This window comes from Macaca nemestrina, chromosome 5, assembly GCF_043159975.1.
Source record: "Macaca nemestrina isolate mMacNem1 chromosome 5, mMacNem.hap1, whole genome shotgun sequence".
In the NCBI taxonomy this organism is placed as follows: Eukaryota; Metazoa; Chordata; class Mammalia; order Primates; family Cercopithecidae; genus Macaca; species Macaca nemestrina.
This window is the reverse complement of record NC_092129.1, coordinates 76,920,566-76,939,847: the sequence shown is the minus strand read 5'-3', so window position 1 is coordinate 76,939,847 and position 19,282 is coordinate 76,920,566. Positions and strand designations below refer to the sequence as shown.

The following is a 19,282-nucleotide window of genomic DNA, read 5'->3' as shown; positions in this document are numbered from 1 at the left end:
ACCATTCTCAAGAAACGCCCCACCCAAAGGAACGTGGATTTTGGAAAGAATACAGCCCAAATCCAGCCACAAAAGCACATTTAACCCAGTTGTGGAAATAATGTTGGTTGTGACAGTTTGTGGTCTCTAAACAACATAAAGCCGTGCCATATGCAGATGAAGGACTTGGGAACAAGAACGGAGATTTGGGCAGAACTGAGGCTTCAGCATCCTCTCTTAGACCCACACATACACCGCAGGCGGCGGAAAGAGGGCAGCTCTCCCTGGCTCTTACACTCAATTTCCTGGCCTGCCCTGCTAGCCACAAACATGCCAGTGGGAAGCACCATGGAGGCTGCGACAAATCAAGCCACTGCCTGAGAGACTTTCTGCCTAAAGAGCTCCCGGAAGGATCCCTGGGTGAGTCAGGAGGTTTCTTCAAGAGGAGCTGGCACCTGCCCAGGCATGTCTGACCCCTGTGGACCGAGCAGCCTCCCAAACCCAGGATCCTCACTTGCCCTTTCCAAGCCTCTGAGGAGGTCAGGGGTCCCTTGAGGACCCCTCGTTCAGGAGGACAGTGGCATGCTGGGCTCCCCACTTTCTAGGCTAAAGCTAGACAATGATCAAGTTCTAGTTTTGCAGTAGCACCACGATGACTCAAAGTCATAATAACTCAATGCCAGTGCACAGATGGCCTTGGAATATGTGCTTGGATTTTTTTTCTTGAATTCTTTTTACTTCTCTAATGAGGATTCACTGAGGCTGATAATCAAATGAAGTTTGCATTTCACAACCGCACATCGGTAAGGTCTGGGTGCCCAGTGGGTCTGCCCTGGACACAGTCATGGTGGCTTTTGTAATTTCTCCGTTTTACACATTTAGAGACCAAAAGGCAGGAAGCAGTAATGAGTTGGAAACTCATTCTAGAGACCAAGTAGATTTGCTCAATACTTATTTGTTGATCATGGTTCGATTTATCAGTTGAAAATATTCTCCATAGGCGTAACTCACAAAGAATCTGTATTTTGAACTTGTACACTCTGACTTGGAGGCAGCGTGCCTCAGTGGGCACACACTGGCTCTGACATTGGGCGGCCTGGGTGTGCATCCTGACTGGCCAGCATTTACTGTCTGTGTGATCTTGGGCTCGTTATTTAAACTCTGTGCCTCGCTTTCCTCATCCATAGAATGGGATATAATGGTGCCTACCTATAGGTACAGAGTGAGCTTGTAAAAGGCTGATGCAGGTAAAGAACTTACAGCAGGGCTTAACACAGATTCAATAAAGGTTAGCTACTGCCATGGTTCGTGTCATTGTCATTATCACCACAACCACAGTCTCAATGACTGCGGCACATGTGGCTCTCTCCCTATGAACATTTCTATTCTGTGCAAATCAACTTTCAAAACTGGTTTCCGCAGGCTTTCTGGCTGCTTCCTTCCTGCATGTGTCTTGTCTCCCTGACGATGCTAACCACGGCTCCCTGCGCACACCTTCAGTCATTAGCAGGTCCTCAGTCATTAGCCGGGCCACAGGCATCTGTCTCTCTATTTTGGGCTTCAGGAAATTTTCCCCAAATCAGACACAGATTCGGTTGAAGATCAAAAAAGGTGTGAAGTGTGACACCACACACAGAGCCAGATCTCGATTTCATGAAGGCCATGTCCACGCGGCACAAAGCGGTCACCTGGTGGCGGTGACCCATTCCGCCAGGGCGGGGGGCCTGTGCTAACGGCTGAGGCATTCGGTTTTCCAAGGTCTGTATAAGAGCACGATGCGTCCTGAGTCTTACCTTGGTGAGATGGGCCCACACAGGGCAACACAGCAATTGGTAAAGATATTTCCGTAGCTGTAGGGATTGTAATTTTCTTTACCTCTTTTATTTGACCAGGATCCTTTAATCTGAAAGAAAAGGAAAGTCAGTAACAAGCAATATCCTTCACGCCAACACACGGTTGAGGTGAGCTGGACCATGAGAAGCCATAAAGAATGCAAATCATCTTTAATCCAAAGAAATGGAGGTATTTTTCTTACAGAAAATGGGCATTTACTCCAAACTCGGAAATGTCCTAAAACAGCAGGTTAGATTAGGGAAAGAATAATATTCTCAGGGACAATCATCTTTTATTTGTCCCACATGATACTAAAAGGCCATCTCATATAAGCCAGCAGAGATTTTTTCATACTCACATTTAGTGCCCTAAATGATAATTAAATGAATGGCAGGTGAAATGGTTCCCCTAATTGCTAATTTACAGACTGAAATAATTCAGCCTCTTCTTGTAACCAAAATAGTCTGTTTTGCATATTCTGATATTTGTAGCTACCAAGTACAAATAACTGTATTAATATTCTCTTATCTCATGAGTCTTATCACAACCTATTTTCTCAAGCTTTTGTTTAAGGTAACTGGACCTATCCTGAGACATTTAATTCACGTGTGGATAGAGACTTGTATCAAAATCTAAGTGTAAAGAGCAAAGTGGACCACGCTGCTCTGGAAACATTCTCTAACATTTTGTTTCCTCTTTTTTTTTTTTTTTTTTTTTGAGACGGAGTGTCGCTCTGTCACCCAGGCTGGAGTGCAGTGGCACGATCTCAGCTCACTGCAAACTCTGCCTCCTGGGTTCAAGTGATTCTCCTGTCTCAGCCTCCTGAGTAGCTGGGATTAGCGCCTGCCACCATGCCCGGGTAATTTTTTTGTATTTTTAGTGGAGACGGGGTTTCACTGTGTTAGCTAGGATGGTCCACGATCTCCTGACCTTGTGATCCGCCCGCCTTGGCCTCCCAAAGTGCTGGGATTACAGGCATGAGCCACCGTGCCCGGCCTTGTTTCCTGTTTTCATACTTCCTCTTCATCTGCATTAAGTACAGGCAGACAATCCTGGATAAAAAGTTAAATTTTGGGTCAGGGCAATTTCCTCCCATAGAGAAATTAAATATGAAAGGCAGACTCAAACATTCACTCCAAGATATTGGCCCGCCATGGTTTCTACCAGGGGAAGTGTGATAAGAAGCTTATGAAACCATTTCAAAGGAATAGAAAGAACACTCTCTTCAGGGCCAGAAATGGGTGTCACTTGGCCAACCTTAGTATCTAATGGATATGGTCAGAAAAAAAGAGAACGTAGAGATTCCCAGTAGAGAAACATGCAGAATGGCATGTGGAGAAGTTTCCACGGCACCGTCTCTGTTCCCAAGGGCTCCCATCTGGAATGGGATGTATGGGAGAAGCTGGGCCCGACCTCTTCTTTCCTTTTTCTCCTCCATTGCCCAAAACCCAAGAACACACCCCGTGTCTTGTGTGGTCAGGAACTTACGTCCTCATTTGTCGTCTGGTTGGAGCTGATCAAGTAGGTGTGGAATCCTGAGAGGCCAACGATGGACCAGACAGAGAAGAAGCACACCACAGCCTCCAGGACAGTGACACGAGTCAAGGAGGCAAGTGGAAGTGAGGGGCCGCGCAAAAGGTGGATGTGATGGAGGCCTGGAACCGAAACCCCCCCAGGCACAGGCCACTCTCTAGCTGCTGGCCTCTCTCTCTCCCGGCCTTGCCTTGGTTCCTGCTCTTCCGGGAATTTCGTCTAACCAGATGGAACCCTCCGTCAGGGCAGGGGGCGTCACATGCCCCAGCGTGGAGCAGCCTCTGTGGCTCCGTGATGACTGGAGGGCTCCCTGGGCGTCACCTACTCACTTCCTTCCTCTGACTTCTACTTGACCTTCACCTTTTTCTGTGCCTCACTGTGGAGCCAGTGACTGTGGCATCCTGCTCAGGAAGCACACTGGTTTGAGTTGGCTGCAGCTCAGGCCCTGGGTAAAAGGATGACATATTGACTTGTACATCAATCGCAGACTCTAATTTTGGCTTCTGAATGCTGAGGACTGCAGTGCCAACAGGCGTCTCCCCTGAGGAGAATGGCTTCTGGGGCCCAGAAAGCCCTCTGCTTTAGTGGGCGGCCTCTTCTCTGCTTACAGAGAAGGGGAAGAAGGAGAAAATAAGCCCCTGAACGGGCGGTGGCATTTCTCGGAGTGACATCAGGGCGAGGGGTATTTTTTACTTGGGGGAGTTTTCCCAGCCTTTCAGGCAACCCCTGACCTATATGGCCATCCTCTGCTGCTTGATAGGCAGCTGGGAACCACGAGTTCTCGCAGGACATTGAGAGAGAGGAAGTCAAGAGTTCCACAAGATGTGTCTAACACAAAGGGAAAAAGCTTGGTGCTCTTCAGCAGATGAGATCCATCACCCGAGAGTGTGGCAATGTGAAAAGGCCAGAGACTTTTTCTGTCCCACAAATGCTTATAAAATTCTATTTACAGGATACAGATATTTCTCAGGGCGAAAAATCCATTCATCCTGGGTTTGGGAGTTTACACATACATCTGGCATCCCCTATCGATCTATTACAGGCTAGAGAAAGAAACGCTCCTGCTCTCCTAATGTTTCCGAGGATGAATGCCAAATAGACCATGCCAGAACATATCACTGATGATCTTCTCCAGGCTGGAGAGAATTCATCTTTAGACCAGAAGGTTGAGCACATTACCCAGTGCGGTGCCGTGGTCTGCTGTGCCATGGTTAACCAATGTCACCATCTGGGCACACAGGGCTGCAGGCAAAACAGGAGGGAATGGGCTTCTGCCTGTTGACTGACTTTCAACATCGCCCTAAACCACTGGGTCTGTTCTAGAAGGAGATGGTAGCAGGCAGTGGTAGGGGACCAGAGAGACACAGGGAAGCAGACCCTACCCACAGCTACCGCCAGCCTGGGCAACCCCTCCTGGGCAAATGGCAATGGTGGAGGCTCTGTGTGCACGTGGGGTCACATGGATGGTGTCCCAGGCAGCAAAGATGGTCTCATTTTCAACTGCCTTCCCACAGAATGGGGCTAAAGAGGCCCCTCTCCCTACCCACATCCACCCTGCCAGGAGGGGGCAGATCTGGGAGGCAACTCCCCTGGGATTCAGGTCATGCACTGGCTGGAAAGAAGAGGTGAAGTGGAGTCCAGGGAACATGATGAGGGAGCCAGTGGGAAGATTGAGTCAGGAAAGCTGGGTTGTGTGAGAGGGAGATGACGTTAGACACTAGCAATGGGTTTGGACTGGCTACGACGGGGAAAAGACAGGAGACAGAAAGAGGAGGGGACACATGGAACGGAAACAAGAAATAGCCAAGGTAGAAAAGAATCAAGAACAGAACCAGATTTATTTACTGAATAATACATGAAGAGCCAAACTGCAATCCCAGAAATACTCATGTGTCACCCAGAGTTTACGATCCAGGTAGAATGATGGCAAAGTCAAAGTGAATATAACATTCCTATGTATGAACCATATGAAACCTGGCATGTACGAGCAGTGAGGATCCCAGACTGAAAGTGGCTGCAGCTCCTTTGACAATGCCAACTATGCTCATTACCCCCATCGGGAGGCATCATAGCCAGCGGACATAGAATTCTAAAGGTTTATAGCAACAATAAAAAAATGCAGCTTTTCTATTTTTTTTTCTTTTTTTGAGATGAAGTTTCACTTTTGTTGCCCAGGCTGGAGTGCAGTGGCACAATCTCAGCTCAGTGCAACCTCTGCCTCTCAGGTTCAAGTGATTCTGCTGCCTCAGCCTCCTGAGTAGCTGGGATTACAGGTGCCCACCACCACGCCTGGCTAATTTTTGTATTTTTAGTACAGACAGGGTTTCACCATGTTGACCAGGCTGGTCTTGGACTTCCGACCTCAGGTGATCCTCCCACCCCTGCCTCTCAAAGTGCTGGAATTACAGGTGTGAGCCACCGAGCCTGGCTAGCTTTTCTATTAATATCTCATGTGCTTTCGACACATTTTGTAAATTATGGAATGCAGTTCCACTGTCAGCTTGCAGCTGTGTCAAAATGACATGAATCCAAAGTAGGATGCGAGATGCAAGATGCAGCCTGCTGGCACTACCCACATCCTAGGACCCAGCTGACTCAGGAGGTCTCGAGGAACCATCAGCATCATCATTCCTAACAATGGCTGGCATCACTGGGATGTGTCAGGTCCTGTTCCACTTAAACCTCAGAGTGACCCAGGGAGAAGTGTGACTCCCCCTTAACAGACAGGGAAACCAAGGCAGAAAGCAATGAAGTAATTTGCTTGAGAAATAGCAGAGCTAGGACTTGAATGCTGGAAGTCTGCTCTGCTGGGATGACAGAAGAGTCTCGGGCTGGTCCCTTTCCTAAATCTTGCCAAGAGACGGGTGGCCCTAGACCTACCCCAACCTCCTGCTTCTCCGGTATTTGTAAACCTGTGGCAGCTTACATGGTCTGTTCCCTTTCACATCCACTCTCAGACTCCGACACAAATACACAGACACACATTCCTTACTGGCCCACTGGCAATATGCTGAAAATATCCATGCCATAATAAGATCAAGAAACAGAAATTTATTTTAAAGGTATCAAAACCCATTTACTGTCTTTTTTTTAGAAAGAGAAAGAAGAGGAAACAATCCAACTGTACTGGGAGCCGATTTCATAAGCAGCTGGGACTTCGTTTACTGCATCGAGGATGGGTTTCAAATCATAGCAGCTACCGCGGCGCCTCTGTCTCCCCCACAACCCCTGCTAAGAGAGTTTGTCTCCGTTGTGGCCAGAAAGATGGCTTTAAATTCCCCACAGCCCTAGCCTAAGAGGTTGCACACTGCAGTACTCACTGAATGTTTACGGAATTGAAAAACTCTGACAAGCACTGTTCTACGGAGACCCTTCTCTCAAGTTCCTGCCTAATCCCAGAAGTGCAGGCTCTGTGTCCTTCTATGTACCCAGCCCTGCACTAGGGACAGGACAGGGCAGGGAAGGACCAGCTTCCAAATACTGCAGCAGTATTTGGAGGATCACAAAAGGTGAGAGATCATGGGTCCACATATGTTACATATCCAGAATTCCCGGATTCCAGAATGGCCAAGGAGATGATGTCCTTGCTCTCGTTCAAATACGATGTGGGTGTGTGCATTCTTGTGTTTTAAAATTTTTTGAGTTGTAATTTCCAATATGATAAATAACTCTCTCTCTCTTTCTCCAAAACATGCACAAACAAAAGCTCTTTGGGGGTCCTTAATAATTTTTCAATGTGTAAAGGAGTCTTGACACCAAAAAGTTTGAGACCTGCTGGAATAGAACAGTAAAACAGTAAGTGGTGTTGGGACACTTCATTAAACATTTAGAAAAAATAAAGCTAGAACTGCAGCTTGCACCACATCCACAAAATTATCTGATAGATAAATTACTGCACCAAATATAAGAAACACAATATAAAGGTATTCGAGGAAAATTAAGGAAACATTCATGTAACTTTGGGGCGAGGATATAAGGCACAAACCAAGGAGCCATGTAGTATGAGATTGACAGAGTGCGTTCATTAATAAACACTTTTGTGTAAAAAAGTAAAGTTAAACGGTAAATGTTGGATTTGGAGATTGGCAAAGGATACCTAAGAGATTATTATTATTATTGAGAAACATAAAGAAACCCTACATGTTTATAGAAAAAGAACAAATAACCCAATTGATACATGGACATGTACTGGCATATATTGTGATAAGAAAAGAAAAAGACCCCTTAACATAAAAAGAGGTACAATCTATTATCCAGAAAACAGAAATTAAAAAGTAATTTTTTTCCTTTTCATCAAATTGGCCAAAATGACAAGACTGTTCACAGCCAGTGCCATAAACATGTGGGGCACAGGAGCTCAGACTGGAGCATTTGGCAACCCTATCGACATTTAAATGTGCTTCCCTTCAACTCAGAGATGGCACATCCAGTGTCAGTCCTAGAGACACAGTAACGTGTGCACATAGAGATACACAGAAGAAAATGCACTACTTCGTTTCTTGAACAGTAAAAAAAAATTAAGAAATATAATCCATCAACAGAAGACTAAACTATATTTCATCTCACTGTGGAATTCTATGAAATAGTTTAAAAAATGAGGTAGATCTATGTATCATCATGGAAACATCTCCAGGAAATATTTAAAAAAATCAAATTGTGGAACCGTGCAAAAAGAAGGGCTCTTTTTAGGTACAAGTCCTCCCACCCCCATATCAGCATATGTGTATGATGCACACGGATGTATTCAAACTCAAAGACCATCTGGAAGGACACATCAAAGCTGGCAAGGGTTCCTACAGCAGAACGGAGGAAGGGTCAAGAGAAAAACTTTCTTTTCATTATTGTATTTCTGGACCACTGGGGCTTTTTTTTTTTTTTTTTTTTTTGAGATGGAGTCTTGCTCTGTTGCCCAGGCTGGAGTGCAGTGGCCCAATCTCAGGTCACTGCAAGCTCCGCCTCCCGGGTTCACACCATTCTCCTGCCTCAGCCTCCTGAGTAGCTGGGACTACAGGCGTCTGCCACCATGCCCGGCTAATTTTTTGTAGTTTTAGTAAACACGGGGTTTCACCATGTTAGCCAGGATGGTCTCGATCTCCTGACCTCGTGATCTGCCCGCCTCGGCCTCCCAAAGTGCTGGGATTACAGGCATGAGCCACGTGCCCGGCCTCCATTGGGGATTTTTTACAATGAGAATATATTCTTGTAGGATTTGGGTGATTTGAAAAAACAAACAACCTCTTTCCCACCTTGTGATCTTATGAGACACAATCTGATGCTTTTTCCTCCTGACCCTCCCTCAGTCAGGCTGGTTAGGGGCAGCAGGAAGCATCTCAGTCCCCTGGCGGGAGGGAGGGGTGGTAGTTGGGAGAACTGGGCTCCAGCTCCGGACACCCCTGAGCAAGTCATTAACTTCTCAGCACAGCTGCAGCTGGAAGCAGCCTAAGGACGCCTGTCCTACCTACTTTCTGGGTTCCCTCTGAGGATCAGCAGGTATCAGGATGGACAAGTTAAGAAAAGACCTGTGCTGCCTTCGTGATTTTCCCACTGTGGTGTCCTTTCTGTGGGCCAACCTGGATCCTCCTACCAAATCCCATTAAAACAGACGATACGTATTAGGCCACTGTGCTTTTCAGATGGGTCAGTGTCCAGTGAATGCAACTTGGGGATGAAAACGCTTTCTGTCACAGCCTCTGCAAATGGAGAATCAATCAACATTTGATTTACCAACCACGGAAAACCCTCCACATTTTGAGAGAGCTGAACAATAAGTCATGATTAAAAATGGTTGTAATCCCTTTAATTGGATGTTAATGCTACGTTACATTGAAATGATTGTTGACGGGCAGGGCTTCCCCTTGGCTCCCCAGCACATGTTTCTGAGGGCTCTGGCCTCCATAAATCGGAGAAGCCAAGGCGGCATCACCACGTGGCTTCCCCGACAGGCACCTGGTGGGTAACATTTCCTATGAGGCTGCGACATTCTCATGGACAAGCAGCTGATTTTTCCCTCCTTCCATATTTCATGCAGGTAACTAAAGAGAGGAACTTCAGGTCACTCTAGGCCAATGGGGAGACTCATGTGTGTTATCTTTTAGATTCTTTTTGTAAACGTATCTTAGAACTCACCATTGCTCTCCAAACTGGTACTAGCTGGATCCCTCTTCCAGCGTGACCCTTTCCCCCAGGTACTCTTGCCAGAATGCTCCTACTCCTCCGCCCTCACCCCTCTCCAGGCACAGGTCCCACTGCCCTGCTTCTCCCTACTGAGCTGTCCCTCTGCCACCGATTTCCCCCGCGGGAGCCTTTCCTCTGCAAACATCTGTTCTACTCTGTTGTGTCTCCTGATGCAAGATAAATGTTCTTGCCGGGCGCAGTGGCTCATGCCTGTAATCCCAGCACTTTGGGAGGCTGAGGTGGGTGGATCACTTGAGGTCAGGAGTTCGAGACCAGCCTGGCCAACATGGTGAAACCCTGTCTGTACTAAAAATATAAAAAATTAGCCGGGCTTGGTGGCGAGTGCCTGTAATCCCAGTTACAGGAGGGTTGGGAGGCAGAGGCAGGACAATAGCTTGCGCCTGGGAGGTGGAGGTTGCAGTGAGCCGAGATCTCACCACTGCACTCCAGCCTGGGCAAAAGAGTGAGACTCCATCTCAACAACAAAAAAAAAAAAAAAAAAAAGAAAGAAAAAAATTATTTAAAACAAGCATCACAACCCAGCTCTGATGATGTCATTCACCTGCCAGCATGCAGGGGGATGAAGTCTTCAACGCTGTCACACCTGCCCCCACGCCATAGGAGTTCAGCTACCACAGCCCCTCTTAGTTTTCCGTCACACAGTTGGGTGTGTAAGTGCACCTGTGTGCTCACACGACGTAGGGCAGACCACATGTTGATGGGCAGCCCTGCCTCCTTTTGATGCCCAGCCCCAGTGGGCACCCTGCCCAATGTGGAGCGAGTGGGCACACCACCAGGATGCCAGGCGTGGCTCTGCGGATGGGCTGCCCCTTCCTGATAGCCCCTGGCACCATCCTCTGGGCCTTGCTCAGGCTGTAGGAGCTGCCTGAGACCTCTCCTTCCATGTCCCCCACTAGAACCCACCCATCTCCCACAGCCCTGCGCGGAGGCCCCCGTCACCACCTCTCCTGATGTCCCTGCAGGATGCCCCACCCCAAGCACAGGGTGTCTTTTTCATGGCACCCAAGCCTTATTCTGCATAAGGAATCCTAGCGAGAACCCAGATCTGGGCAGCAGCAGATGCCGGCAGAAGAGGGCGAGCCAGTGCGTTTGTGTGCTTGCTCCATGTCCGCGCCTCATGCTTCCAGGGCCCAGTTCTCGACCTTGTGACCTGGCAGGTTTTGCCCATGGTGGCTGTTGAGTAGAATGATTTTTACAGGAAGTAGTTGCTGAGTGGGTCTCCTTTGTTTGAACATGCCTGGCTGTGTGGACAGAGGGACCAGTCCCCTTTTTTTTTTGAGAAGTCTCTCAATTCGTCTGTGTCCCTGGGGAAGGCCAGGGGGCTCTTGTCCTATGGTACGGGGCAGCTACCCCACTGCCACAGGCCCTGAGAGGCCCCTCCCCACTGCCTCTGCTTCTCTGATACAAAGAAGGATAGGAAATGGAGTTTGGTACAGGCAATGGGAGGTGGAAAGGAAGGAGGAGGAGGAGGGAGGGAGGGTGAACCGACTATGGACTCTGAGTCAGAAGTGCACCCTCCAAGGCTGCATCCCAGCAGCAGGCACCCTGCCCTATCCCTCACCCCTGGGAGGGCTGATGGTGCAGGCTGGGAAGGGGCCTGCTAAGCACCTGAAAATGAGTCAGGCATTCTGTCACAGCCATCGAGGGCCTCCTCTACTCCCCTGCCTCCACCTCCCTCTCCTCCTGGGCTGCCCAGGTACCACCCAGTCTGGGCTTACTAACACTAGAAGCTACTCGATTCCCTTCTCCTAAAGTTCTGCTGGGTTTTATGTGGGCCTGATGAAGAGCTTTCAGTGTATCAATGTTTCCATCATTGACACTGATGTTTCTGCCAGGGTGTCCTGGATGGTTGTCTGTTAGCCATTTTTGTTTCTAATCTCTTTCACTTCCTCGATGACGTTGTTCTTAGTTGGATATTTTGCCGAGTAAATCCGCTGTGAGAAACCTTTGCCTGTGCCCTTATTTCTCATCAAAATATTTTTATTGCACGATCAGGAGATTAGATATGAGGTCATTGAAAATGTGAAAATACAAGTTATCGTCTTGCCCGAGAAAATGCTGCAGAGGCCACTTGCAAAGGTTTCACTAGACTCCAGTGCTGTGCTCAGGCAAGTCAGCTGGGAAACGTCCTTCAGTTTTAAAAACTTGGGACTTTACAGATCCTTCCTCTGGATTGAGTACAGGTCTGGAGAGGATGAATTGTGGGCAGCTCTGCCATCAATCAAAGGACAGCTTTTATGAGCGTGCCCCAGATCAAACTCATCCATCATAAACCAGCCATCCCAACAGCCACTCTCAAGTTCTCAGGATCTCGGCAGTGGAAGGGGTTGGGAGGTCTTGAGTTTAGCATTTCTCTAATGCTAGAATCCCCCACCACACAAGCAGGACCCATCTTCCGTTCTAGCACTCCCAGTCACTGTGATCTGAGGCTTCTGCCTGAGTGGCCCCTGAGGTTGGCACACTCTTCCTCAGGAGCTGCAGGGCTATACTACGTAAGCTCCCGCTGGCATCCCCATGCCACCTCCAAAGCCGCAGGCGTCCAGAGGAAAGGCAGGCACCAAAAATACCAACAGGTGTGCTGATGGGATCCCGCCCTACTCAGCACCTGGTTCTCTAATAAGCAGAACTAATGTTTTTTCAGAAACACATGGCAAGCCAGCAGCACCCAATGCATGCTTATTCTTCCGGAACACAAACTTAGGAAAAAATCATCTGTGTAATACTTCTTAACAAACCCACTGAAGGAAGAACTCTTCTCCAAAGCACATATTTCAAACAGAAAGCACCCTGTCGGAACACAGAACTTTTAGACAATCACAGCGTTGAGGAGGGGAGGGGCGTCATTGGCACACAGAAGAAATGTCTCTGTGCTTTGCACGTTAAAGCACCCAGCACCTTGCTTTGCAGTGTGGGTGTGTGTCTGATGTTCCTGAAATTCATTCCTGCTTCCAGAAAGGATTAAGGAGACCCAGGCTGGGGTGCTGCCTGCACTGCTCACTTCTCCCGCGCTAGGAACAGCTTTGTGGTTCTTCCCGGACCTTGCTTTTGGCCCCCGCTTTTCTCCCGGAGGAATGGGTTTTATCAGGGTCTTTTTGTTGGCTGCCCTGGGATAGTTTGGGTTTAGAGTTAAGTCTCCTTTTTCCAGGCAGGAGCCCAGCAGGACCTCGGGTCCATAATGGAGGCGCCACAAGACCAAGCAGGGAGCGAACCAGCAGGAGGGAAGTGAGGACGGGCAGCCTCCCTGCGAGCGGTGTGGGCCAGCAACGGCCTTCAGGGCGTCCCGCAAGCATTTCCAACCTGGACTCTGGGGAGGACATGTCTGTCCACATCTGAACTTACTGACAGACATACAGATAAAGATGCATGCACACACACACACTTACATATCCTTATATAATCCTAGATATGTGTGTGTGCGTCTATAGCTATATACACATGTATACAGGAGGGCTTAAACATACATACACATACATATCTAAGGATAGACAGCGCTCTGTGTGTGTGTGTGTGTGTGTGTATTTAAAACCATCAAGTGAACTGTGCGATGAGGGATGTGTGTTGCTTTCGGGCTCTACGCCCTGGCTGACACTTTGGAAGGCCTTGGCTGGAGGTGCAGGTGCGGACCGCGTCAGGTGCTTAAGGACCTGCATGCAATCAGCAGGCTGTGGCTGCCCAGCCCCTGAGTGTGGAGGAGGTGCCGGGAACTCCTGCAAGGAGGAGCATCTGGCTGTGGGAGGAAAGAGTCAGCACCCAGATGAGGAAACACTATTTGGAAAGGCAGCAGCTGAGACTTTTATGCGTTTTCAAAAACTGGGCCAACAGGGAAAACTCTTTACCTCCATCTAAGAATGATTTTTAGGGCAAAATAAAGTTTGCTCTGGCGCGAATAAGTAAGAGCATCTCTTTTCCTCCCTTCCCTTCCCGCACTCCTTCCCGCTGTGGGCTCCCGGCATGGCCAGCACGCTACCGCCACGCCTGCTTCCTAACAGCAGCACCGGTCTGTGCCCCTATGGGGGATGCCGTGTTCCTGGTTCTGCAGACTGTCAGCCCAGCCACACCATGTAGTGTGCAGATGTGCACTCTCAAAGAAGATTCTGGCAGAGTCTCTTTGAAATCCCTCTGGCCACACCTGGAAGCCATGCTTTGGAGCTGGGTCTTCCCTGTATTTCCCGAATAACTGACTTTGTCAGCATATCATTGTCAAGTACATAGTGGTTGACTATTGTGGGTCAAAAATTTGAGACACAAAAGGGTTAAGAAATGACTCCGGACCTCATAATTAATTGCCATGGAGCAGGTATTAAAACATTTGACCCCAGTCCAGGACTGCCTACTTGGTCTCTAATGAGAGCCCTTCTGGGATCTTGATAGGATAAGATGCATGACTTGGGAGGTCTCTCAGGAGCTCTGATAAAGACCAGGCAGTGGCCGGGCACGGTGGCTCACACCTGTAATCCCAACACTTTTGGAGGCTGAGGCGGGCGGATCACGAGATCAGGAGTTCAAGACCAGCCTGACCAACATGGTGAAACCCCATCACTACTTAAAATACAAAAATTAGCCGGGCGTGGTGGTGGGTGCCTGTAATCCCAGCTACTCAGGAGGCTGAGGCAGGAGAATCGCTTGAACCCGGGAGGCGGAAGTTGCAGTGAGCCGAGATCATGCCACTGCACTCCAGCCTGGGCGACAGAGTGAGACTCCGTTTCGGGGGGTGGGGGGAAAGACCAGGAAGCAACAAGGCCACTCCACACACAGGCCCTCCACTCTCCACCTGAAGGGTGGTGGTCAGGGAACACGCATGGAGCAGAAGGTCACCAGCGGGCCGGACACAAGGCAGCTGGAATGACCAGGCTTTGAGGTCAGCCTTTCTCAGCAGCGAGGAAGTGCTTCCCCCTCCCAGCCGAGAGGCATTCCTGTCACGGATATTTGTGTCTGAAACATGCACCAGGCCTCCTGCACATGCTCAGGGTCTCGGGGAGGCACAGGTGCCAGGACAGAATTGGGGGGAGTTGGCTGAAGCTGCCACATATGTGAGGCTTCAGAAAAACTTCCAGCTGGCAGCCCGGGCCCCAGTGCCAGTTCTGAGGCACATTTATAAAACTTAATGTGACCAGCATGCTTTCATGACACAAACGGTTCCTTGTAAGACTCAGGCAAGCCTTTTCTTTAGGAAGGGAGAGACAACTTGGCTATGAGCTTTGTGGAAGCAAGGTTCCCTGAAGACAGAAGGGCACAGAGAGGTGACAGTGGGGGGATGTCGCCCCTGGTAGAGTTAGGGAGAGGAACAGAGGAGGACATTTCTTGCTGAACCTGATCCTAATAGCACAGGTATTGAAGATTTCATTCATTCCCTGGGTCACCTTTCCTTTCAGTCAACTTCTTCCCAAATCATTAACAGAAGACAGGACCTTTCTGTTGAACTTATTCTCCAAGTCTCCTTTGTATACCTTCCTTATGTCCCAGGCCCCATCCACAATACCGATCTGAATTTTAAAAGTATTAGTTGACAATAGAATCTGGATCTGTAACCATCATCCTATGCTGCCCACAAACACAGAGGTACTGGAAAAAGAGATACTGTCTATTACAGAAATATATATATATTTATAGGACCACATGTGTTTTCAGATCTATTGAAATATCTCCCCTGCTCAAACACACATACCAGTTCTCAGGGACATGGCAGGCTGACTTTCAGAAGAACATGTTACATACATAAGTCATATTAAAGTTCTTCATTCTTTAAGAATTCTCTACCTCCCTGGGCATGGTGGTTGATGCCTGTAATTCCGGCACTTGGGGAGGCCCAGGCGGGCAGATCACTTGAGGTCAGCAGTTTGAAACCAGCCTGGCCAACATGGTGAAACCCCGTCTCTACTAAAAATACAAAAATTAGCCAGGCATGGTGGCACATACCTGTAATCCTAGCTACTTGGGAGGTCGAGGTTGTAGTGAGCCGAGATCATGCCACTGCACTCCAGCCTGAGTGGGTGATGGGGTGAGACTTGGTCTCAAACAAAACAAAACAAAACAAAACAAAAACGAAGAATTCCCTACCTAAAGACGAAAATTACTCTGAAGAGTAATGAGAAGTTCAAGTCCAGTCTACCTGATGATATGAGGAAGAAAGAGAACTGAGTCCCTAACGAGCCAGGTCAGGGGGTCCCATCTGTATAAAGCCTGGGGCCCCTGGGAGGGATGGGACCTCATTCAAGCACTCAATGGGCACACACTTTTCTTTCAAGATTCAAAATACTATGGTGCATCCCCATATTTATGCTTGGGAGGATGGGAAACAATCCTCATTAATCCAAACGACTCGAGACTGACCATCTTCAATCTGTTCAGGGTTATAAAAGGGTGTTCTGTTCCTGGAAATAATATAGTGATCCGAATGGCAAACTGTAACCCCCAACAGAATCAATACAGAAGGGTCTGAAGACTCTCACTTGGTGACCGCATACCAGGACGCAACCCACACGTGGGCATCCCTACATGTTCTGTGTGGACCACCTGCCAATCAAAATGAGATCAGTTGCAGCTCCCAGCCCTACTTCTCCCCAAACCAACCTGACTGAACACAAATCCATCCTGATTTCTGGGGGTGGGTAAGAATTCATACTTGGCTTCCAAGCCCTCGATTTAAACAGGCTGAGTCACTCGGGGATGGAAGTATTCAGAAGCTACTGCTCCTGCCAGTGAATCTGGGGGAGTTCTTTGGAATAAGATACATGAGAAGCAAGGCCAGGGCAGAAGATGAGGAGGTGTGCGCATAGAAGGTCAGCCAGATACTCAACACATTAGCATCGTGAAAACAGAACCATCACAAAGGATATCTTGCAGGACTGTCCTTAAGGGCATTTAGGAATCCTGTTTGCTGTGAACCTGTGGGAATGAAACCAACATTTAGTATTCAGACATAAACAGCCTTTGTGCTGAATGTGCTCTCATCTACATAAAAATAATAGATGGCTAAAGAGCAATGAAATAATTCTATTTTGTAAGTGCTACGACACCCAGTTTACTGATCAGAGATTGAGACGCCACTAAAGTTTTTCCCCAAGAAAAGGGAGGATTCATAATCAGGCCCAACATCTGCAGGGTATTTTTTCAATAAAAGCAGATGGATGTCTGCACACTTTCCCATAAATTACAGTTCTGATGACTCCTTTGTTTTCCTCATTTTAATAGGAAAACAGAATACTGCCTGCTAGCTTTTCTCTTCTGTTTTCCCCAAATTTGTTAACTTTTGACCCTGGAAGTTCTGGAAACTAGGCTACGTATAAAAGACTTCTTTTTGTACACCCAGAGTAAACAAAGTCATAAAGCTGAAATTTATTAGACTTCCTTTGGGTTTTAGACATTTTAATATGAGCTGTCTTAGGCAAGAAAACATTTCTTTAGGGGCTTGAATAAAGAAGCATCTGACAGAAAGCAATTTTTATTTTATGCATTGACATCATACTTTTAAAAATAAAAAAGAGGTAGTTTTAACAATCCCATCTTGGGGTAGCAGTGCCAGGTCCCTCTGTGCTGTGGGAAGCCAATGAGCCTCTGGGGACATCATCCGGCCCTCGTGCAGCAAGGAAATGACACAACAGACGGGTGCTATGGTGTCCCTGTGGCATATGACCGCGGGCACAGCTGCACTGTGGGACTTAGTGGTAGGGGATGAGTGGCCACCGCGTCCCCATGTGCCCCACTATGGGCGACCACCTGGGAAGGTGAAGAGTGGCTTGTTCTTCCCAAGGTCCCTTTCCCTCTGTGCCCACGGCCCATGTGTCTGAGTAGTGGGACACAGGGGGTGGGAGAGGCTGTGGAGAGGAGCTGCGTGGAGCGCTAATCAGGAGAAACGGTGCTTAAGGCTTCCTCCTCCATCTCTGCCAGCCCCGAAGGGCACAGATGCAAGTGCCTGTGCGGCCACGTGGAGGAAACGAAGCCCTGAGGCAGATGAGGGACCAAAAGAAATGATTTCTCTTTCTCTACTGCACCCTAATTATGTGGCTTGCCTAAACCCTCCTTCCTCTCCAAGGAAATCCAGACTTGGCCTTCCCAGGAATCTTGGAGGCCACAGAAATCTCGCCCACCACTCCCTGTCCAGTCCTTTCTCTAAGAGCCCAGGATCCCACAGAGAGACTCAGATGACAGTTCTCCTCTCTCTGCCTGTGCCAATGTTTTCTGAGGCTTAGGGGGTAACAGGAGCCATGTAAACCCCGTGCCCTTCCCAAAGCATCACATGCCAAGCCAGATAGGGTGGTGGGGTCGTATCGTGGGGTTCACTGAGGAGGGGGTGTCGAACAAGGGAAAAGGAAAAGTTTTATTTTCTTTTGCCCAGAATATTCCAATAACTTACAGGCAGGTAAACTCTTAATACTTTTGTGTAGAAGAAGAGATGCAGTTTTGCAATATTTAAGCATAGACAATAGTAAAATCCAGTTTGGTGGAGCCAGGGTGAGTAAAACCTTAGAGAAGCTGAAAGTGAAATACACATCACAACCGGAGTGCGGTGGCACGTGCAGATTTCACTGTGAGAGTGTGTGTGAGAGCATGTGTGTGTGCAACAGCGTGAGTGTGAGCACAACAGCGTGTGAGTGCAAGAGTGTGTGAGCATACTGGTGAGTATATATGAGTGTGGGTATGGCTAGAGTGTGAGTGTGGATGTAAAAGGGAGGTGTGTGAGTGTGGGTGTGTAAGGGTATGTGGGTGTGTGGGTGTGTAAGGGTATGTGTGAGTGTGTGGGTAAGGGCATGTGTGTGAGTGTGGGTGTGTAAGGGTATGGGTGTGGGTGTGTAAGGGTGCATGTGAGTGTGGGTGTGTAAGGGTGTGTGCGAGTGGCTGTAAGGGTATGAGTATGTGAATGTGGGTGTGTAAGGGTGTGTGTAAGAGTATGCGTGTGTGAGCTTATTGGTGAGTATATGAGTGTGAATGTGGCTAGAGTGTGTGGGTGTGTAAGGGTATGTGTGTGTAAGGGTATGTGCGATTATGGGTGTGGGTAAGGTTATGTGTGTGAGTGTGGGTGTGTAAGAGTATGTGTGTGTATATATATGGGTGAGTATGTGTGAGCGTGGCTAGTGTGTGTGGGTGTGTAAGGGTGTGAGTACGTGTGAGGCCATAAGCATGCATGTGTGTGTTCCCTGAGTTTATGTATACGACTAAGCACGTGACAACTGGCCCTTGATATCCACAATGTAGGGACAAGGCCATAAATACAATCCCATAATATACACAAAAGCATCTTGAGGTTGTTAAAGGTGATATAAAAATACAATGTCTAGGCCTGGTGGGATGGCTCACGCCTGTAATCGCAGCACTTTGGGAGGCTGAAGTAGGCAGATCACCGGAGGTCAGGAGTTCGAGACCAGCCTGGCCAAGATGGTGGCCCTCTCTACTAAAAATACAAAAATTAGCCAGGCACTGTGGCCCACGCCTGTAATCCCAGCTACTCGAGGCAGGAGAGCTGTTTGAACCTGGGAGGCGGGGGCTGCAGTGAGCCGAGATCCTGCCACTGCACTCCACCTGGGGCAACAGCGACACTCCATCTCAAAAATAAAAATAAAAATAAAAATGTCTAAACACTGCCTTTCAGTGTCACGTGTGTGCTGGAGGATCGGTTCGTATTTCTTCCCTAGTTGTGTCAACAACTGCTTCTTTGAAAATAACATATAATGCCCTAGTCGTTCTCTCTGCTTCTTTTGTCTATTAATGCACAGATAGGATGCTAGCCACATTTTTGCCATTTTGA

At 48.2% G+C, this 19,282-nt stretch overlaps 1 protein-coding gene across 4 annotated transcripts in view; it reads right to left on the bottom strand.

Annotated features, from left to right (window-relative positions):
- The window catches only part of LOC105478737 (zinc finger DHHC-type palmitoyltransferase 14), a 297,287-nt gene that overhangs the window by 25,116 nt on the left and 252,889 nt on the right, over window positions 1-19,282 (bottom strand). For all 4 annotated transcript variants that reach the window (XM_011736331.3, XM_011736332.3, XM_011736335.3 and 1 more), the window contains 3 exons: window positions 16,377-16,425; window positions 3,301-3,403; window positions 1,773-1,882 (listed from right to left, as the gene is read on the bottom strand). In XM_011736331.3, coding sequence (XP_011734633.1) covers window positions 1,773-1,882; window positions 3,301-3,403; window positions 16,377-16,425 — 262 coding nt within the window. The remainder of the gene's footprint in view (window positions 1-1,772; window positions 1,883-3,300; window positions 3,404-16,376; window positions 16,426-19,282) is intronic.